Consider the following 23,305-nt stretch of genomic DNA (forward strand, 5'->3'; position numbering starts at 1 on the left):
TCTCTTAGCCTCCGGGGACAACTCCATGCACGTGGTGCGCGCACACACACATACACACACACACACACACACTAAAATAAATCTTAAAAAAAAAAACAAAAAAAACAGACTAAATGAACCATGAGCTGCTGAATGTCCTGTCTCAACCTCCCAATTACTGTGGGCATGCTAGAATTGTAGGCACTTAGGTTTGGATAACCATATCCCAACTCATTGCTTTGCTAAGCACATTAACCCACTGTACCATCTCTCCAGCACTTTTTAATTTGATTTTTGTTTTGCTTCTAGGAGAGAAACTTAGGGTCTCAAACAAGCCGGGCAAGTGTTATACTATAGACCCTCACCCCTACCCCAAAGATATGTTATTAAATAGCAAATCCAGAGTTCAAACAAATCATCTGGTTCCAAATCCATTGTGCTTTACCTGGCATCTCAATGCCAGACCTCTTTAGCACACACACACACACACACACACACACACACACACACACACACTGAAAAAGACCTCATATTAGCTTTACTTTCACACAATTATCTGACAATGGCAGATTAGAGAGGGAAGAATTTATTTTAGCCCATAGTTTGAGAGGTTACAGTCCAGCATTTTGGTGAAAGTATATGGTGGTAGTATAAGGAAGCTAATTATATTGAATTGACAATAGAGAACTGGAGACACAAATACTGGACCGCAACTGACTTATTTTTCACTTTTTATTCAGTCAAAGACTCAGTACACAAGATTTAGGATAGATTTTCTTTCTTCAGTTAAAACTTTCTGGAAATAGCCTCACAGACGACTATAACCAAAAGTGTATCTCCTAAGTGATTCCAAATCCAGTCACGTTGACAAAGATTAATAATATAATTCACATCTATAAACATATGCATTTTGTTCTTTTGGAATTGTGTACCATCTCCTAATACACAGGAACCAGAAAGTGCTTTGGAACTTGAAAATGCTAAGATTTGCGCTATTGGTGTAGCTTGGTGACTGAATACTTACTAGCCTAGTGTATGTATAGTGCAAAGAGAGACAGAATGATCTAGTTAATGCCAACTAAACTGAAGCTCCATTTTGGATAATGGCTGGTAAATTTATGAGATAATAACTCAAGGACTGTGGGGGTTGGAAAGATTGCTCATGCAGAGGAACCAGGTTCAATACCCAGCACCCACTTGGTGGCTCACAACCATCAGTAACTGCAATTCCTGGATAAGCAATATTTCTTTCTGGCCTCCTTAGGTGCAGAACACGTGCAGTGAACATGCCTGTACACAAACACACACATAAAATAAATACGACTTTTTATAGATTTTAAAAAGAGTTGGTGACATAAGCAGCCCTATAAAAAGTTCATATAAATTGAGGAGCAGTAGATGCCTAGTGGATAATTAGGAGAAATTAGTATGCTTTGGATATAAGCCTAACTTTTGAAGTTGAAATTAATGGAAAAGAAATGATGCTTTTCAAAATATAATACCACATGTCACCAGAATCATACACTGATATCAGAGAAATTACTAGGGGTTAATTAGCTAAACCCTGAAACCAACTGATAAAAAAAAATTGAAATGCTAGGGTTAGATAAATTATGGCAATAACATGTGAGTAATGCTTAAATTTTCATCAAATGTTCTAAAAACCCTGGGCAAAAACTATCGGACTTTTTCCTCATTCTCACTATTCTTTTAAATAACTGCCACAGAAGATCTGGCCCTGTTGGAGTTCACAAAGCAGTGTAGGTAAAGTAAGGCAATGTATACAGCGTCAGGATCAACACCTCATTGGTAAGTGCTCCACTCAAAAGGAGATATACCAAAAGTTTGGTCCTGAGTCCCAGCATCTGCTTCAACCTGCTGTTGGGTGAATCCTTTCAGAGGACCCTCTATAGTAGACTACCATCCTGTTTCCTCTCTTCCACCACTTCTGGTGTCTATCATGTCTATCTTGTTTGCCATTCTCAGTGAGATTTAAGCATGCTCCCTAGGGTCCTTCCTTAGTCCTTCTTTAGGTCTGTAGATGACTATCCTGTATTATATGGCTAATATCCGCTTATAAGTGAGTGAATACCATGTCTGTCTTTCTGTTTCTGGGTTACCTCACTCAGGATGATCTCTTCTAATTCCATCCATTTTCCTGAAAATTTCATGATTTCCTTGTTTTTTAATAGCTGAGTAGTATTCCATTGTGTAGATTATCACAGAAGAGGGGTGTGGGGATACGGGGACATGGAGGGGACAGGAGCCTCACAAGGAGACCAACAAAGCTAAAGGATCTGAGCCCAGGGGATCCTGCAGAGACTGATACACCAACAGAGGACCATGCACAGGGAGAGGAAATAGAACCCCTGCTCAGATGTGGCCAATTGGTAGCTCAGTCTCCATGTGGATCTCTGAGTGAGGGGAACAGGGGCTGCCTCTATCATGAACTTGGTTGTCTGCTCTTTGATTACTCACCCCTGGTGATGCAGCCTTGCCAGGCCACAGAGGAAGAGGATCCAGGCAGCCCAGATGAGACTTAACAAGCTATGGGCAGATGGCAATAGAGGAGAACTCCTGCTTTCAGTGGATTAGGGGAAGGGGATGGGGGAAGAAGAAGGGAGAATGGGACCAAGGGGTTGAGGAAGGGGGCTTCAATTGGGATATATAATGAATAAATTGTAAAAAAGAATAAAATTTAAAAAAGGAAATGTCACTGCCTAGCTGACAGATTTCCCCCTTATCATAATATGAGGATTTCTCTCCTGAGCCAAAGTGGAGATTTTAATAAGGACTCTCATTTGCTAGATCTACAACTGCTGTTCCTATTTGAATCACAGTGCATAATTGCAAGGTACTCCTCTCCCCCAATTTTACTTCACTACCAACACAAATGCTTTTAGTCATCAACTGGTATGAAAGATGTTACAGAAAATAATCTCTTTTTAAACTAAAGGGTCTCTAACAATAGCTTTTAAGGAAGAAGAATAAAAGGTATGTTACATAATTGCCACAGTAATAGTCTTGGCGTTTGTGTGTCTGAGGATGTGCAGGAAAGCCGCTTTACTTTCTCGCTTTGCTGCTCATCTTGCTGCATTCACAAGTCTATCACATCCATTTTGAAGCACACAAGAATGTATGCACAAGTCTCCTCCGCCTCCCTCCCCCAGCCTCGACACACATACACATTTCCCACTACCTCCTAAGAGCAAAACAAAAAGAAGCATACTGTCCAAAGACGTTGCTAACAACAACTTCTTAATGCTATTTCCAACATGTAATTTTAGCTTCCATAATTTTTATCAAGGTGTTTATGAGGCATTATTTTAGGGAAAGTGCTTAAGTAGTCATTCTCATTTCAGAAGCTGTTCCCATAATGGGCTAGTCACATTACAACACAGGGATGAAATGCAGAAGAACTGCACGTTTAGAGGAGTTTTTTCTTTGGCATTTGGCCACATTCTGGTAGCCTTGCAAACCTCTGCATCTGGTGAAAGGAAAGAAGAAAAGACAATTGAAAGACTTTGGGCTTTCATGTTGTAATGCTAACGCCAGTAGCTTCTGCTGCCCACAAATAATCACTTCCAGATAAGCAAAGGGCTCCACTGTGTCTGTTTTCTGAAGGAAAATAAAAAGGATGCTTTCCCATTTCAGCTCAGTGTCAGTGAGTAATGACAGCTCAGGGTTATAGTTCACAAGCTATTTGATTACTCTAGTGATTAGAAACCTCACTGGAGCAATATATTTAAAAAAGATTCGGTGCCCCTGTGGTTTGCAAGGATGAGTATTCTAGACACAAAATTAATTATTAAAAAAAAAAAAAGTATGCCAGCCAGGTGTGGTGACTTGTGTCTGCAATTACAACACTTGAGAGGGTGAGAAGGAAAATTGCCAGCCTTGGCTACGTAGTGAGTTTCAGGACAGTTTGAGTTACAATATGATATGAAAACTTGTCTCAAGGAATATCCAAAGATAAACGGACACATGAGAGAAATGATTTTAATCCAAACAAACTAGACAAGCGCGTATTTGAAATCAAAGCTCAGGAACATTGTCTGCACAGAGGGATGCACAAACCCGAATATCATGAGTTTTCTGTGTATTTCAAGAAAAGTCACTTCAAAGCACTGGGAAAGATGAAGTTATTTTCTGCAAGGAATGTTGGAGCAGTTTTCCTCCTTTAAGTGGTAGACTGAAGAACCAGATGGCCTAAAGGCACTGTTTTCTCCGGGTTCTTCAGAATGACATGAGGGTGGGATGCTAAATTCTTGAACTCTATAATTCAGATAATGATTCAGTCTTTGGTAAAGGATATACACTGAATTTTTATTACATCTTTAAATTTTTATTACAGACATGTGTATGCATGCATGTGTGTGTGTTTGTGTGTGTGTGTGTGTGTGTGTGTGTGCTTACACATGTGCCACATAGAGAATGTGGATATTGGGAGACAGTTTCTAGGAGATGGTTTTCCACCACTCGGGTCCCAGGGATCCAATTCAAGACTTTAAGCTTAACTACTGCTTTTATCCACTTAACCATGTCAACCACCCTGCACACTGAAATTTGAGATTTGCTGTTCTAAGGAAAGGAGCTCTGGATTGGGAGTGAAGAAACCCAGATTCTGATTCCATTACTCTCATATCCTCAGTGGGTAACCCTGATTGAATGAACCATTTACCTTCTCTGGACCTCCATTATATCAAAATGAGAAGGCAGAACTAAGTGTTTGCTATAGTCTCCTCCAACTCCCTAAGATTGTTACAAAATCCATAGAATTGTCTACTTTTCAATCTACTGAATAACTGTGACTTTGTTATTTAGCCTCAGGATTCCTCCTTTTCTGTCTATCAGAAAAATCCACACCTTATAAATCCTTGGATAGAGGAATGAGATGCAGCTGTTTCCAGTTTCACAATTAAGCCAAGTATTAATGTGTAATAGAACTTGGACTGCTGTTCTAAATATTTTTAGGTTTTAAGCCTGGGTTATCTTGCTGGGAGTTTATTCCCCCCACCAAACTATGGTAAAATATGATTTAAAGGGTATTTGTTGTTGAAAATAAAATGGTGGTGGGTTATATAGTGTTCATTATTATTAGCCCTATAATTAATTATGATAGTATTATTTAACCCACTGTCACAGTGAGACACAGACACCTGTTAGATTTTATAATTGCCTTATTTACCTTGGGCTAGGCAGATACTTACATCTATGCTATCTCAATAACCTCCCCATCCATCTCTCAGCCCACATCAAATGCCATCCCGTTCAAATATTTTATCTCAACTCCATATCATTGTAACTCAAAGACTTTAAATGGAAATCAAGCAAAGGAAAAAGAAAGTTCTAAGTTTTGGGCCAGTTGTGCTAATTTAGGCGGTGACAAGCAAAGTGCATTTTATTCGTTTTTGGAATTTAGATGTTGCTAAAGTATATAGGCAGACTCTTCCTAGAAAGAGATGACAAGCATCTTGCAGCCAGAGAACCTTGAATTCCACCCACAACCAATCTATTTTGAAGAGTGCCCTTTTTATTGTCGTAACTTAGTATTCCATCCCTTGGCTTTCTCCCTGCTTTGCCCTTGAACTTTCTTGGAAAAGGCATGGAGAAGTGCCATCACCATTAAACAGAGACCTACACTGTAACCAGCTCCAAGACTACAGCAACCAAAACAAAGCCAAAAGGGATCCGAACACCCTCTGCTGTGGTGTTTTTTTGTTTGTTTGTTTTGTTTTGTTTTTAGATGCAACTCTAGGCCTAGCTCCTGTCTAGAGGTCTGTCTGTCTCCCTGTTTTGCCTCTCCGACCAGCCGTATCTCTGCAGCCATTGCCATTATTGTTGCTCTGTGAATGTTGAACCAGTGGGCAGCAGAAAGGAGCAACACCTGTGTCTCCCAGGAGATAGACCTTAGCAGCAGCCAGCTCTGTTAAGTTTGTTCCCTTTGTCTCTCCTATGCCTGCAGTAAGCTGTCTTTTGTTTGTGGGTGGGCTTAAGAGTCCCCCTTAAAGGGACAGTAGATGACAGTTTTTGACCCAGGAATTTTTAGGTTTTTATATTTGTTGTGGCTATTTTTGTCCTATCTCCTTTTTAATATGGAATGGGTGGTTATGCCTTTATAGCCAAACTTTATATAAACTTCCTTTTACCTTTAGAATTTAAGTAGACCATACAAATCTTATACCTGGGTTTTTACATTTGCTGTGGTTATCTTTGCCTTCTCCCCATTTTTTTTTTTTTAATATGGGATAGATTGTTTTTCCTTTTAAACATATGAATTGTAGTCTTGGGTTTTTAGGACTTAACTGGCTGCCCTGTACTTTGCTGCCTGTACCCCCCCCCATCAGGCGTGACAGATATTTGTCCCTTGTGAAAATGTCTCATGTTCAACAGGATAAGAGGGCTGCATTTTTTATCTCATTTGGAATAAAAGATATGATAAATCCCTTGGGATATTGTAGGAGTCATTTGTAGGAGTTTAGTTTTTAGTCTTTCATGTAACCAAACAGGTTTAATCTCATTAAAGTGCATGGTGACAATAGAAACATAAAATTATCATATTCTGATTTCTTTAAAACCACAGATTCCATACTCCCATTCCATTCTAAATTAACATGAATGAAAGACACATTCTTTCTTTCTAAGATAATAATGGATTTTTTTTCCTATATGAGACCCATAAAACCAAAGAAACAAAATCATGCTAGCAAAGAATAACATGTTAAAGAGATTATTATTATAACTGTAAAGTCTTGGTGATAATGTACATAAAAATTTAAGTAATGTAAATAAAGAATGTATATAAAAATTTTATTATGTTTTCTTTCATTCTTTATATATGTTTCATCCCAACCACAGTTTCCCTTACTTTCTTTTCTTTCTCCTTCAACCTCCTGCCTCCCTTCCTCTCTTCCCAAAAACCTCAATCTCCTTCTACTCTAGACCCACTCCTCCTCCTTTTTCCTTAAAAAAAAAAAAAAGAGGAGGAGAGAGAAGACCTCCTAGGGATTTATCAACCAAACACTGCCATAACAAATTGTAATAAGGCTGGGTCCAAAATCAAGGCTGGGGGAGGCAATCCAGTAGAAGGAAAAGGGTCCCAAGTACAGGTAAACATTTCGAGATATCCCCCACTCCCACTGTTAGAGTCCCATAAGAACACTAAGCTACACAACCATAACATATGTACAGAGGACCTAGCTCAGACCCATATAAGATTTGTGTTTGTAGGTTCAGTGTCTCTCATCCCCTATGAGCCCTGCTTAGCTGATTCTGTGCATTGTATTATCCTGGTGTCCTAGATCCTTCTGGCTCCTACAATCCTTCCTCTTCCTCTTTTGTATGGGTCCCTTGACTCCTCCTAGTGTTTGACTGTGGGACTCTGCATCTACTCCCATCAGTTGCTAGAGGATGGCTCTCTGATGACAAATGGGCTAGGCACTGATCTCTGATTATAGCAGAATATCATTAGGAATTAGTTCATTTGCTGGGTCTCTGGGCTGCTTCTAGTTCCTGGCCACCCCCATTCAGGTGTGGGGTCCCTCTCATGGTGTAGACCTCAGGTCGTATCAGTCATTGGATAGCCAGTCCCACAAAGTCTGTACCACCTTTATCCCAGCATATCTTGCTGGCAAGACAATTTATAGAGTGAAGGTCTTGGGACTTGGTTTATGTCGCAGCCCCACTGCTACGAGCCTTGCTGGTTCTAGAGGATGGCTAGTTCAGGCTCCCTATCCCCCTTTACTAGGAGTCCTAGCTAGGACCACTCTCATAGATTCCAGGGGGTTTCCACTACACTAGGTTTCTACATTGCCCCACAAATGCTTTCCAACTCCAGTTGGCTCTCCCAGTACTCTCTTCCTCCATTTCCTCCCACACCGAACCGCTGACAAGTCTGGGACCCTCCTGTCCCCAGCCCCCACCCACTCTTACTATTCTATTTCCTCTTCCTGAGGAGATTCATGCATTCCACCCCACCCCACCCCCACCCTTGAGCCCTTCTTGTCACTTAGCTTCTCTAGGTCTGTGGATTGTAGCATGTTTATCCTTTAATTTAGAGCTAATATCCACTTATAAGTGTGTACATACTTATTTGCCTTTGTGGGTCTGGGTTACCTTACTCAGGATGCTTTTTTATAGTTTCATGTATTTGCCTGCGAATTTCATGAGGTTGTTTTTTGTTTGTCTTGTTTTTGTTTTTGTTTTCTGTTTTTAACTACTGAGTAATATGTCATTGTGTAAATGTACCACATTTTCTTTATCCTTTTTTGTTGGGGGGGGCGGGAGCATCTAGGTTGTTTCCAATTTCTCGCAATTATGAATAAAGCAGCTGTGAACATAGTTGAGCAAGTGTCCTTCAGGTAGGATTGGGCATCCTTTGGGTATATGGAGAAGAGTTGTATAGTTGGATCTTTAGGTAGATTGGTTCCCAACATTCTAAGGAAACTCCGTATTGATTTTCATGGTGAATTTACAAAGTTCCACTCCCACCAGCAATGGAGTAGTGTTCCTCTTTCTCCACATCTTCACCATCATGTGCCAGTAAATTTGATTTGCTTTTCCCTGGTGGCTAAGGATTTTGGACATTTCTTTAAGTGATTTTTGGCCATTTGAGATTTCTCTATTAGGAATTCTGTTCAGGACTGTTCCCCATTTTTAAAATTGAATTATTTAGTTAATTGATGTCTAGTTTCCTGGGTTCTTTATATATTTAGGATATTAGCCCTCTGTCAGATGTACAGTTGGTGAAGATCTTTTCTATTTTTGTTTTATTGGTGTCCTTTGCCTTACAGAAGCTTTTCAGATTCATGCGGTCTCATTTATTAATTGCAATCTTAGTACCTACACTATTGGTGTTCTGTCCAGGAAGCTGTCTCCTGTGCTAATGTGTTCAATGCTATTTCAAACTTTCTCTTCTTTCAGGTTTAGTGTATCTGGTTTTGTGGTAAGGTCTTTGATCCACTTGCACTTGAGTTTTGTACAGTGTGATAGATACGGATCTGTTTGCATTCTTCTACAGGCAGATATCCAATTAGACCAGCACCATTAAAATGCTTTCTTCTATTGTATAATTCTAGCTTATATATGAAAAAAATCAAGTGTCCGTAGGTGTGTGGATTTATGTCTGGACCTCCTATTCGATTCCATTGATCCACCTGTCTGTTTTTATGCCAGTACCGGGCAGTTCTTTATTACTACAGCCATGTAGTAGAGCTTGAGATCAGAGATTTCAGAGATGTTGATACATCCATAAGTTCTTTTATTATACAGGGTTGTTTTAGCCATTCTGGGTTTTTTGTATTTAATATGAAGTTGGGTATTTTTCTTTCGGGGTCTGTAAAGAACAGTGTTGGTATTTGGATGGGCATTGCATTGAATCTATAGATTGCTTTTGGTAAGATGGCCATTTTTACTATTTAACCCTACAGATCCATGAGCATGGGATTTCTTTCCATCTTCTGATATCTTCTTCAGTTTCTTTCTTCAAAGAATTGAAGTTTTATCATACAGATCTTTCACTTGCTTGGTTAGAGTTACCTCTAGATATTTTATGTTATTCGTGGCTATTGTGAAGGATGTGGTTTCCCTGATTTCTTTCTCAGCCTGTTTGTAGGATTACTACTGCTTTCTTTTTTGGAATTAATCTTGTATCCAGCCAGTTCACTGCAGTTGTTTATCAGCTGTAGGAGTTCCCTGGCAGAAATTTTAGGGTCATTTATGCATATTACCATATCATCTGCAAATAATGATACTTTGACTTCTTCCTTTCAAATTTATATCTTCTTGATCTCTTTCAGGTGTCTAATTGCTCCAGCTAGAACTTTAAATACTACATTGAACAGATATGGAGAAAGTGGATTTGATGTTGGCTATTGGCTTACTGTAAATTGTCTTTATTATGTTTAGATATGCCCCTTGTATCCCTGATCTCTTCAGGACTTTTATCATGAAGGTGTATTGAATTTTTTCAAAGGCCTTTTCAGCTCTTAATGAAATAATCTTGTGTGTGTGTGTGTGTGTGTGTGTGTGTGTGTTTCATTCTTTTTTCATATGTTGAACCATACATGTATCTTTGTAATGAAGCCTACCTAATCATGGTGGAAGGCCTTTTTGGTATGTTCTTTGATTTGGTTTGTGAGTATTTTATTGAGTATTTTTTAAAAATCAATGTTCATGAGGAAAATAGTCTGCAATTTTCTTTGTTGAATCTTTGTGTGGTTTGGGTATCAAGGTGACTGTGGCCTCATAAAATGAGCTTGGCAGTGTTCCTTCTGTTTCTATTTTGTGGAATAATTTGAGGATCATTGTTATTAGCTCTTCTTTGAAAGTCTGGTTAGAATTATGTTCTAAAACCATTTGGCCCTGGGCTTTCTTTGGTTGGGAGACTGTTAATGGCTGGTTTTATTTCCTTAAGGGGTATAGGCTATATTTAAATAGTTTATGTGGGGGTTGAAGAAATGTATCAGTGGTTAAGAGCACTGGCTGCTCTTCCAGAGGACCTGAGTTCAATTCCCAACAGCCAAATGGCAGCTCACTACTATTTGTAACTCCAGTTCCAAAGCATCTGGAACCTTTGCACAGACATACAGACAGAACACTAATGTTCATACAAATAAATCTTAAATTGTTTATCTGTTCTTTATTTAACTTGGCAAGTGGTTTCTATTGAGCAAATTATCCATTTATTTTAGATTTTCCAATATTGTGGAGTACAGGTTTTTGAAGTAAAACATTCTTTGGATTTCCTCCATGTCTGTTGTTATGTCCCCCCTTTTTATCCCTGATTTTGTTACCTTGGATATTCTCTCTGTGTCTTTTAGTTAGCTCGGGTGAGTATTTGTCTATCTTGTTGATTTCCTTAAAGAAACAACTTTTAGTGTCATTGATTCTTTGTATTGTTCTCTTTTATTGATTTCAACCCTGAGTTTGATTATTTCCTACCATCTACTCCTCTTAGGTGAGCTTGCTTTTCTTTCTTTTAGAGCTTTTAGTTATGCTAAGTTGATAGTATTCAGTCTTTCCAATTTCTTAATGTAGTCCTTTAGTGGTACAAAATTTCCTCACAGTGTCCCTTTTTAGGTATGTTTTATATTCGTTTTCACTGAATTCTAGAAAGTCTCTAATTTCATTCTTTATTTCTGTCTTCACCCAGTTTTCATTCAGTAGAGAGCTGTTCAGTTTGATGAGTTTGTAGGCTTTATGTTGTTGAAATCCAGCTTTCATCCATAGTGGTCTGATAGAATGAAGGGGGTTACTTTAATTTTCCTGTATCTGCTGAGACTTGCTTTGTGAATATTCCATGAGGTGCCAAGAAGAAAGTGTATTCTTTTGTGTTTGGGTAAAATGTTCTGTAGATATGTTAGGTCCATTTTGCTCTGAACTTCTATGAGCTCCATTATTTTTTGTTTTTGTCTGGATGATTTGTCCATTGATGAGACTATGCTATTGAAGTTTCCCACAATTGATATGTGAAGGTCAATGTGTGATTTAAGCTTTCGTATTTTTTTTCTTATATTTGGGATATAGATGTTAAAAATTGAAATATCAATGTGCAATGGTTGCAAATAGCATCCTCCTTGGTAGTGTACGCAGCCTGTTGAGTGTGTAGGTTGCCAAAGAGACATTGGAGACGGTTTTTTTTAAAAAAAAAAAAAAACCTGAAATATCTTGAAAATTATATTATGAAATTATGAAGAAAATTATAATGAAAAAAAACCTGAATATCAACTTGGTTGATTTTTACTTTGATGTGTATGAAGTGTCCTTCTCCACCTCTTGACTAATTTTGGTTTCAAGTCTATTTTGTTAGATATTAGAATGGCTACACCAGCTTGTTTCTTAGGTCCATTTACTTGGAAAATCTTTTTCCAATCCTTTACTCAGAGATAATGTCTGTCTTTGATGTTGCAGTGTATTTCTTGTATATAGCAGAAGGATGGATCCTGATTTCACGTGGATTCTGTTATTCTGTGTCTTTTTATTGGGGAATTGAGTTCATTGACATTGAGCAGTATCAATGACCAGTGCTTGTTAATTCTCGTTATTTTGATGTTACTGATGTGTGTGTATTTTCATTCTTTTGGTTTCACTGGTGTGAGATTTCTTATTGCCTATATTTTTATGGATGCAGTTACCCTCAATGGGTTGGAATTTCTTTTCTAGTACCTTTTGTAGGGTTGAATTTGTAGACAGATATTATTTAAATTTGAATATCATGGAATATCTTTTTTTGTTCCATCTATGGTGATTGCAAACATTTTGCTGGATATAGTAGTCTAGGTTGGCATCTGTGGTCTCTTAGAGGCTGCAGCACATCTGTCCAAGCCCTTCTGGTTTTTAGAGTCTTCACTGAGAAGTCAGGTGTAATTCTAATAAGTCTGCTTTATCTGTTACTCGGCCTTTTTCCCTTGCAGCTTTTAATATTCTTTTTAAGTTTTTAGTGTTTTGATTATTAGGTGGCATGGGGCTTTCTTTTCTGGTCCAATCTATTTGTTGTTCTCTGTAAGCTTCTTGTGTGTTTAGAAGCATATCTTTCTTTAGATTAAGACATTTTTCTTCTTTGACTTCATTAAAAAGATTTTCTGGGCCTTTGAGCTAGAACTCTCTTTCTATTTCTATTATTCGGAGATTTGGTCTTTTCTTAGTGTCCCAGATTTCCTGGATGTTTTTGTCAGAATTTTTTTAAATTTAACACTTTCTTTGACCACTGTATCTATTTCTTTTATCATATCTTCAATGCCTTAGTTTCTCTCTTCTATCTCTTGTATTCTATTGGTGATGCTTGAGTCTGTAATTCCTGTTTACTTACCTAGATGTTTTAGTTCTAGAATTCCCTTAGTTTGTGGGGTTTTTTTTTAACTTTTTTAAAATGTCTCGAATGGTTTTATTAATTTCCTTCAACTGTTTATTTTTTCTTGCCTTTCTTTAAGCTATTTATTCATTTCCTCCAATTTTTGTTTGTCTTTTCTTCAATTTCTTTAAGGGATGTATTCATTTCCTCTTTAAGCACCTCTACCATCTTCATAAAGTTGGTTTTAAGGTGCTTTTCCTGTGCTTCAGCTGTTTGAAATAGTCAGGGCTTGTTGTAGTAGGATAGCTGGACTCTGGTGGTGCCATATTGCCCTGGCTGTTGTTGATTTTGTTCTTACACTGTCATCTAGGCATCTGGGTTTGGGGTAATTATATGTCTAGGTGCTGACTTCTGAGTTTGACATCATTCGATGGGTACTTAGTTCCTTAGTCTCTGTTTCCTCTCTGGTATTCTGACTGGAGTTTTCTGTGGTTGAGTACGGGGTCTCTGCTGGAGTTGGAGGCTGGACGTCTGATGGCTGGGTGGCATCTATTCCGGCTGGGGATTCTGTGCAGAAGTTGATGCATGCCATATAGTGGTAAGGAGGGGAGGGAGGGTGGATCAGGTACTGAGAGACTGGGGGTGGTTCACCAGCAAGCAGTCTACCTTGGGTGTTAGGTGCTACTGTGGCCGCTGGTGGAGCAGGTGTGGGCCAGATGAGGAGAAGAAGGGCTCTTGAGGGTAATAGCTTGAGCAGGTGCTGGTGGAGTGTTTATAGTCCACAGGCAAGGGGCTTATGTGGAAATCTGGGTGCCAACATGGCCTCTGGTGGAAGAGGCACGGACTGGAAAAGGGTGACAAGGATAGGAAGGATTGTTGAGGTTAGGCTGGGCATGCACTGGGCAGGGTGGGAGCTTGATGATCCATGAGTAGTGGGCTTATCTGGGATCCTTGTGTTATTGTAGCCTGAGGCAGGGAGTTTCAGCCAAGGGTATAAAATGAGATAGAGCTATGAAGAGAAGACAGGCTATTGGGGAGGGGGGGGGCTGTTTGAAATAGCCTGGGCATGTGCTGGGGGAATGTCAGTGGTCCTCGAGTGGGGCCTTTTCTGGGATTCTGAGTGCCAGTGTGGCCTCTGGTAGAATAAGGGGCTTCCACATGAGGTGTGGAACTGGATATTGGGACAAGGTAGGGAGGGGCTGTTGAGGATAGGTTGGATGAGCACTGAGGGAGTGTTGGTGGCCCACAGGCAGGAGCTTGGCTAGGAATCTGGGTGCTGGAGTGGAGTCTGATGGAGGAGCAAAATGTGTAAATGTTATTAATGGCAATTTGACAATAGCTGTGGAGCCCAGTTTGAATGGATACATCTGCAAAACAGCTCTTATACCTAAGGCTCAGGGAACATTGCCGATAAAGGGGCAGAAAGGTTGTAAGAGCCAGAGGATCAGCGAATTTTATGTGTGATTATGTATCCTAGTAATATCAAAAGCTATATGCATAGTGTCTCATGAACACGACTCTAAAAATGAGCTGAACAATGACAACAAAAATTGCCATGCCAAAGTGGACAGGAGAAAGCCCAGAAGGGCTCAACCCTACACAGAGAGCTTCAGGCAACTAAAAAGCTAAGAGTGGGGTAAATAGTCTCCTCTAGAGAACACAGCATTTGGTATAACAAATGGTCGGTGCTGAAAATATATATTCAGGTGATGACATTATACATACAGAGCAGTTATACTCAGGAATAAACAACATGTGTTTGTGTGTACACACACACATATATGTGTGTGTTTGTGTGTGTGTGTGTGTGTGTGTGTGTGTGTGTGTGTATGAGCTGAACAATGACAACAATTGACATGCCAAAGTGGACAGGGGAATTTCCAGAAGGCCTCAACCCTAAACACACACACATACACACACACACACACACACACACACACACACACACACTCATATAACAACAATGAATGAAAAAGAGGCCATGAATTTGAAAGAGAACAAAGAAGGGTACATGGGATGGCTTGGAGGAAGAAAAGGAGGAAGGAAAGAGGAGGTGGAAATGTGAAAAATGTTATAATATTAAACATTAAAAAACAATCAGAAAAAAAGGCATAACTTTTATCCTGACAGTTTCAATTCAGCAAATTGGTTCTACAGAGTTTGTTTTGTTTTTTGAAACAGGGTTTTTCTGTGTATTTGTAGTTATCCTCAATCTGTAGACCAGGATGGCCTTGAACTTAGAGATCTGCCTCTCAAGAACTGGTATTAAAGATGTGTGTCAACATCACCCTATTGATTCTACAGATGTTCTTTATATATGCACTGATAACATGTATATAAAATATTCATGGGACCAGTATTTGTATTAACAATAGAAAGTAAAATTTAATTTTATACTGAAGACAGTCTGGTTCAATAGCTTATACAATTCCTGTTACAATAGAATCCCATGCAACTTTTCTTATTCTTTAAGAATGTTATAATTCTCAGGGACAAGGCAAGGCTGCCCACTCTCTCCATATCTCTTCAACATAGTTCTGGAAGTCCTTGCTAGAGCAATAAGACAATTAAAGGAGATCAAGGGAATACAAATTGGAAAGGAAGAAGTCAAAGTATCACTGTTTGCAGATGATAAGATAGTATACCTGAGTGACCCCAAAATTTCTACCAGGGAACACCTACAACTGATAAACACCTTCAGCAAAGTGGCTGGATACAAAATTAACTCAAAAAAATCAGTAGCCCTCCTGTATACAAAAGACAAAAGGGCTGAGAAAGAAATTAGGGATACAACACCCTTCACAATAGCCACAAAGGACATAAAGTACCTTGGTGTGAATCTAACCAAGCAAGTCAAATACTTGTATGAAAAAAATTTCAAGTCTCTGAAGAAAGAATGAGAAGAAGATATCAGAAGATGGAAAGATCTCCCATGCTCATGGCTTGGCAGGATTAATATAGTAAAAATGGCCATCCTACCAAAAGCAGTCTACAGATTCAATGCAATTCCCAACAAATTATCGACACAATTCTTTACAGACCTGGAAAGAAAAATTCTCAGTTTCATATGGAACAACAAGAAACCCAGAATTGCTAAAACAATCCTCTACAGTAAAAGATCTTCTGGAGGTATCTCCATACCTGATCTCAAGCTGTACTATAGAGCAACAGTTTTAAAAACTGCATGGTACTGGCATAGAAACAGAATGGTGGATCAATGGAATCAAATAGAAGACCCTGAAATAAATCCATAAACTTATGGACACCTGATCTTTGACAAAGATGCCAAACCCATACAATGGAAAAGATAGCATCTTCAACAAATGGTGCTGGTCTAACTGGATGTCTATGTGTAGAAAAATGCAAATAGATCGATACTTAATCACCCTGCACAAAACTAAAGTCCAAGTGGATCAAAGACCTCAACATAAAACCAGACACACTAAATCTGTTAAAAGAAAAAATGGGGAAGAATCCAGAACTCATTGGCACAGGAGACAACTTCCTGAACAGAATACCAACAGCACAGGCTCTACGAGCAACAATTAATAAATAGGACCTCATGAAACTGAAAAGCTTCTGTAAAGCAAAGGACACTGTCGTCAAAACAAAAAAACTGCCTACAGACTGGGAAAGGATCTTCACCAACCCTATATCTGACAGAGGGCTAATATCCAGAATTTATAAAGAACTCAAGAAGTTAAACAGCAGCAAATCAAGTAATCCAATTACAATGGGGTACAGAATTAAACAGATAGTTCTAAATAGAGGAATACCAAATGGCAGAGAAACACTTAAAGAAATGTTCTACGTCCTTAATCATCAGGCAAATGCAAATCAAAACGACCCTGTGATTTCACCTTAAACCTTACACAAGATGAAAAACTCAAGTGACAACACTTGCTGGAGAGGTTGTGGAGAAAGGGGAATCCTCCTCCACTGCTGGTGGGAATGTAAACTTGTACAACCACTTTGGAAATCAATCTGGCGCTTTCTCAGACAATTAGGAATAGCGCTTCCTCAAGATCCAGCTATACCACTCCTAGACATATATCAAGTATACAGTAAGAACATTTGTTCAACCATGTTTGTAGCAGCTTTATTTGTAATAGCCAAAAGCTCAAAATAGCCCAGATGCCCCTCAGTTGAGGAATGGATACAGAAATATTGGAACATTTACATCATGGAGTACTACTCAGCAATTAAAAACAAGGAAATCATGAAATTTGCGGGTAAATAGTGGGAACTGGAAAAGATCATCCTGAGTGAGCTATCCCAGAAGCAGAAAGACACACAAGGTATATACTCATTCATAAGTGGATATTAAACATATAATATAGGATAAACTTACCAAAATCTGTATATCTAAGGAAGCTAATCAAGAAATAGGACTCTGACCAAGATGCTCAATGCCCAGTTATAAAGGCAAAGAGGATGTACATTGGAGGAGGGAGAAAACAGGGAACAGGACAGGAGCCTACCACAGAGGGCTTCTGTAAGGTTCTACCCTGTAATGTAACAAGGCAGATGCTGAGACACATAGCCAAACTTTGGGCAGAGTGCACGGACTCTTATGAAAAATGTGGGAGATAGGAAGACCTGGAGAGGACAGGAGCTCCACAAGGAGAGCAGCAGATCCAAAAAATGTGGGCACGGGGGTCTTTTCTGAGACTGATACTCCAGCCAAGGACCACTCATGGAGATGGCCTGGAACCCCTGCACAGAGGTAGCCCATGACATTTCATTGTCCAAGTGCGTTCATAGTAATGAGGACAGGGACTGTCTCTGACATGAACTGATTGGCCTGCTCTTTGATCACCTCCCCCTGAGGGGGGATCAGCCTTACCAGGCCACAGAGGAAGACAATGCAGCCACTCCTGATGAGATCTGATAGACTAGGATCAGAAGGAAGGAGAGGAAGACCACCCCTATCAGTTGTCTTGGGGAGGGGCACTGGTGGGAAAAAGAGGGAGGGTGGGATTGGGAGGGGAGGAGGGAGCTACAGGAGGGATACAAAGTGAATAAACTGTAATTAATAAAAATAATTTAAAAAGAATGTTATAATGTGTACAACATGTTTTGATAAAATCTCCTTCCCACTACCTCTCCTCCAACTTCTTTTACCACCCACCAATGTTTCCATCTTCTTGTACTCTTTTTGTTAAAGAAGCAGTATAATCTGTAGGACCTCTATGTATGTATATGGGTGCAGGACCAACCACTGAAGTGTGAACAGTCTACTAAGGATCACATCCTTGAAGAAAGCTGACTTTGCCTTCCCCAGCTGCCACCAACTGCCAGTAGTTCCTCAAGTGGGAAAGTGGAGCCTCTTGGGCCTGTCCCCAGTACATGCTGGGATTTTGGATGGCTTATTCTTGTACACATCTTCTGAAACTGTAACACTGTGAATTCTTATGTGCAAAAGCTCTGTCGTGTCAGAAAGCAATGTTTTGGAACAGTCCTCAACAACCTGTGGCTCTTACAATCTTTCTGCACTCCCTCCATGAAAGTTCCTTAGCCTTGGCAGGAAGGGCTATGATATAGATATCCTATTTAGGGTTAAATTCTCCCCTGAGATTTAAGAAAATAAGAAAGTTCACTCTTTTGAAGTTATAGAAAGTGAAACAATTTCCAAATAAATTAATCCATAAAAAAGTCTGTTGCAAAACATTGTGTACTGACTACTTCTTTGTGTTTGACAAAGCACCTGGGGCTGTTTTACAAGTATCAAATCTGATGCCTTTGGTTGTTTACATAGAATGTAACTGAAGAAGACAAAGACTTCCCTGTATACCTTCCCCTACCTCAAATTTTGGACGGTGTGAATATCTTTCTACAAGAAAGACCGTTTTCCATGTTTAGGCGTTGCTGAGCTGTCACGTGTACTGTGTTCATGCATCTGTATAAACATTTAACGGCGAGAACGTCTGGAACCATCCACACCTTTGACATGAAGAGGTGAAAAGTGAAATGCATACGGGGTGTAAACATTTGCCTTTTATGCTGCATTTCTTGAATTTTAAAATGAGGTTTTATAATCTCATGCATAACCAGTCTCGTATTAAAGGGCTGGGACTGAAAGAGCAGATGTATGAGAGGTTGGACCTTGTGAACTTAGTATTGAATTACCTCATTCTCTTTAGTCTTTTTGATGCATTGAGATAAGACCATGCCATTCAAGGACTTGGAGTGAAACACTAAAGTGACTTTCCATCGTGTAACATGCTCTGTGGAGAATACTAAAACTGAGCTGTTTAAAAGGCAAAAAGTATGAGAAGACAGACAGGAGAGTCATGTGTACAGCTGTTTCAAAGGTATAACATATAATTTCCAAACTGTGTAGTCAGTGGAGCTACTGAAAAGAACTTTGGATTTAGGATCAGAAGTCCTGTATTTAATGTCAGGCTACGCATTACTGACTGTGTGGCCTTGGTTAATGAACTATCTGTCTCTGACCTACCCTATACTGTTGTCTATCTCAACAAAGTTATTAAGAAAATAAAATAATGTAACATCTATAAAAATATATTGTAAGCAGCCCAGATGGCTCAGTGGGTATTGGTGCTTGCAGCCAGGCCTGATGACCTGCATTCTATCCCAGGAACCCATATGGTAGAAGGAGAGGACTGACTCGCACAAGTTGTCCTTTGAATGTCACATGTGTGCTATATCATGTACACACACACAATTAATAATTTTTGGGGAAAGCATGTTATAAACTCTAATGAAGTGCATATTGTCTCATAGCATTTTAGCACCCATGGTGGCAGAGATAATGGCAACTGGCTAAAATATTGTTTTATATATTGTTCCTCTCGGCACTTGCAGAATCACATGATAACTTTGAAAGGCTATAACTTCTGAAAGTCTTTTGTTCAAAATTTATTGTTCTGCATGTATTCTTGTCTGTGAATGGGAAAATAGTAGCAGTCAACATTTCATAGTAATAGCAGAAAGTACATAATAATAGAAGGAAGGGAGAGACATTTATTGATTGTTTTTGTTCTTTTAAACACTGGAAAATGGATTAAAAGTATAAACCTTTTTTTTTTAATTTCAGTTATCTACCTCATATTCTATCATGCCATTTTTGTGTTCTTTGCATGGACCTACTGGAAGTCTATCTTTACACTCCCACAGCAGCCAAACCAGAAGGTAAGAATATTTGTTTTTTCACAAAGTTAAAAACAAAAGAAACTAAAGATACCAACAAAACAAGAAGAGGACAAAGGAGAAAGAAATAACTTTTCCATTCAAAAGAAACTCAGGTTGTTTTGTTGTTGTTGTTTTGTTTTGTTTTCAGACAAGGTCTGATTGTATTGCCCAAGCTTGTCTTGAACTCCTAGCCTCCAGCAATCCTCCTTCACCTCTCTTGAGTAACTGGGACTTCAGTGACACACCACCTTGGTCTGCTTAGGATAAACGAAAAGGGATTCACTCAGAGGAATTAATGAAGGGTATTCTAAGCTATTGGAGGAGTTTGTGCAATCAGCAGCCTTGGGTATCTTCAAGAATAGGAAACCAGAGTCTGCAATGGGAATCTGATTAAAACTAGAAGCCACTTCGATTCTGAGACTTCATCTAGTTCAATTCTATGAAATTATATTATTTTATAATGGTATCCAGCAAATGAAAACTAGAAGGCAACTCTAAGAAAAATTCAATGATTAATTCAACTTTTTAAAGCTATGCTCTCTTGAATTCAGGTGTTTCTTGCACTGTTTTAAAGAGTTGAAAAAAGTGATCATCTCAGGCATTTATTGCCTGTAACCACTTTAAAACAAATTAGATTTAGAAGTAGAAAGAAGCAATAGTAGAGACCTTACCAAAGCTATTAACACAGAAAAAAAAATACTGTTCTAAAATCATCTCCTTTGTGGATCAAGACAATACAAAAGAAAAAATTAAAGCACAGGGAAAGGTAGTAATACAGCAAGAAAATAATGAACAAATTGCCAAATATCTTTTCTACTGAATGCTTAAAATATAAATGGATGATTTTATCCAGTTAAAAGGCTGAGATTTCTAGACATGGTCGCTCATCTTATAATCCTAAAATTCTAGAGGCTTGAGACAGGAGTATTGCCACAAATTTGAGACCAACCTAGGCAATACAGTGAGACTTTATTTCAAAAAATAAAAATATATATCAATAGCACTTAAAGTATTATGGGACAAGGTGTAGTGGCACACACGTTTCCTGCTGGCACTCTGGAGGAAGAGGCAGGTAGATATCTGTGAACATGAAGCCCACATGTACTATAGCTACATAGTGAGGCCCTGTTTCACGAAAATGTATTATAAAAGCCTTAGATTAACAAACTAGATTAAAATAAAATTATATCTATATTTACTCTCTCTATAATAGAGTTAGCATTAGTACCAAAGACATAAATAAGTTGACAATAAATGGATATATATATATATATATATATATATGGGGGACTTGGAGGGGAGGAGAGAGATACAGTACTTCTCTGGCAAGTGTGAGGCTCTGTATTTGATTTTATTTTAGGAAAGTTAAGTCAAACATAAGAGAAAAAGAAATACAAAATGTACTGACAAAGGGGTTAATGTGCTTTATGTGGGTCTGTGATAGAGCATTTAGCTAACAGGTTGTTGGATTCAATCTCTAGCACCACAACAAATAAAGGGTTAGTTGATCAATATGTTAAAGCTATTTTAAAAATGAACCTGAAAAATAAGCAAAACCTAAACAATTCCATTCTTCAATAACAGTAAAAAAACAACAACAACACAAAAAACAAACAACAACAACAAAGCAACCATCAGTTATTGATGGAAACAGTGTAGGGGCTCACAAACTGATGTGACAATCATAAAAACTGTGTGGGTCTTTGCTAGGTCCTTTGCATATATGTTATGGTTGTATTGCTTGGGGTTCTTCTGGGGCTCCTAAGAGTGAGAGTGGGGCTTGTCTCTGCCTGCTTTTGCTACCCTTTTTGTCCTACTGGGTTGCCATGTCTAGTCTTGATATGAGGATTTGTGCCTAGTCCTACTGCAATTTGATATATCATATTTGGTTAATATCCCTGGGAAGGCTGCCCTTTTCTGAAGAGAAAGGAATGAGGAGTGGATGGAAGGGGGACTTGGAGGGGAGGAGAGAGGGGAAACTGCATTCGGGATATAATATGAGAAAAGAATTTTAAAAAAACATTAGTCATACATGTTCAGTAGTGAATAGAACAAGCAGACAGAGGATCAAAAAGAAGTAAATGGTCTGAAAGGACACACGTTAAGCCATCTACTCCCAAATAGAAGAATGAATGTTTTTTCATATTGCTTATAAAACATTTTCCAATGCAGACAATCTAGTAGATCATCATAGAAGTTGATACATTTAAAACATTGAAACCTTATAAAGTACTTTCTTTAAATGCAGTGAAATAAAGCCAGAAGTTAATAAAACAAAGAAAACTACAAATTCACAAGTGTGGGGAAATTAAACACACTCCTTTTTTAGTTCTTGGACTATTTCATATAATGTATTTTGATTGTATTCAGCTCCACCCCAACTCTTCCCAGATCTAACCCCATTCCCTACCCACCCAACTTCAAGTCCTCATACTTAAAAAAAATATTGAGTCCATTTGTGCTATTCATGTACTACTCTTTAATGTTTGGGCATCCACTGGAATGTGGATTCTTTCTCTTCCAGAAGCTATCAATTGCCAGTATCCTCAGCTATAGACAGGACTTCTTGCCCCCTCCCTTCTCCAAGCTAGGATTCAGTCTGTCTTAAGCCACCACAAGAACTGTGAGTGCATATGTGCAACAACCTTACTGTGTATGAAAAACACTGCTTTAAGGTATACATCCACCACCCACTGGGTCTTACAATCTTTCTGGCCCCTTTTCTTCAGTGATTCCTGAGCCTTGGGAGCAAAAGATGTAAAATGGGTGTCTCATTATGGCAGTCTCTTATTCTATGTACCTTAATCATTAAGCACAATCTGAACCAATGGATTAAATAAGAAATCACGGGAAAATTTAAAAAGACTTTGGGCGAAAGTGAGACATGGCATAATAAAGTTTATAGGATACAATCAAGCAGAAAAATTATAGTTGTAAAAACACTTAAGTGAATAAATATCACAATCTAGTTTGATGTTTTAGAGAACCATATAATGAAGTGATATAAAGCCAATTTGACAGAATGCCAGTTAGCAGGGAAATAAACCAAACAGTAAATTTACATTTACATATTTTATATCCCAATTGTAACCTTCTTCCTTGTCTCCTCTGGTCCCGCCCTGCCTCCCTCTTCTCCCCATCCCCCTCTTCTAGACCACAGAAAGGGGGAGCCCTCATTGCCTACCATCTGACCCTAGCTTATCAAGTCTCATCAAAATTGCCTGCATCCTCTTCCTCTATGGCCTGGCTAGGCCACTCCACCTGGAAGGAAGTGATCAAAGAGCAGGCATCAGAGCCTATGTCAGAGATAGCCCCTGCTCCCCTTACTAGGGAACCCACATGGAGACTAAGCTGCCTATGGGCTACATCTGAGCAGGGGAT

At 38.9% G+C, this 23,305-nt stretch overlaps 1 protein-coding gene and 1 pseudogene across 1 annotated transcript in view; both read left to right on the forward strand.

The window, feature by feature from the left end:
- The window catches only part of Zdhhc15 (zinc finger DHHC-type palmitoyltransferase 15), a 138,084-nt gene that overhangs the window by 39,470 nt on the left and 75,309 nt on the right, over nucleotides 1-23,305 (forward strand). The window contains exon 3 of the mRNA XM_060375733.1: nucleotides 19,830-19,924. Coding sequence (XP_060231716.1) covers nucleotides 19,830-19,924 — 95 coding nt within the window. The remainder of the gene's footprint in view (nucleotides 1-19,829; nucleotides 19,925-23,305) is intronic.
- LOC132650204 (small nucleolar RNA SNORA70) lies at nucleotides 11,500-11,614 on the forward strand (annotated as a pseudogene).

This window comes from Meriones unguiculatus, chromosome X, assembly GCF_030254825.1.
Source record: "Meriones unguiculatus strain TT.TT164.6M chromosome X, Bangor_MerUng_6.1, whole genome shotgun sequence".
NCBI classification, from domain to species: Eukaryota; Metazoa; Chordata; class Mammalia; order Rodentia; family Muridae; genus Meriones; species Meriones unguiculatus.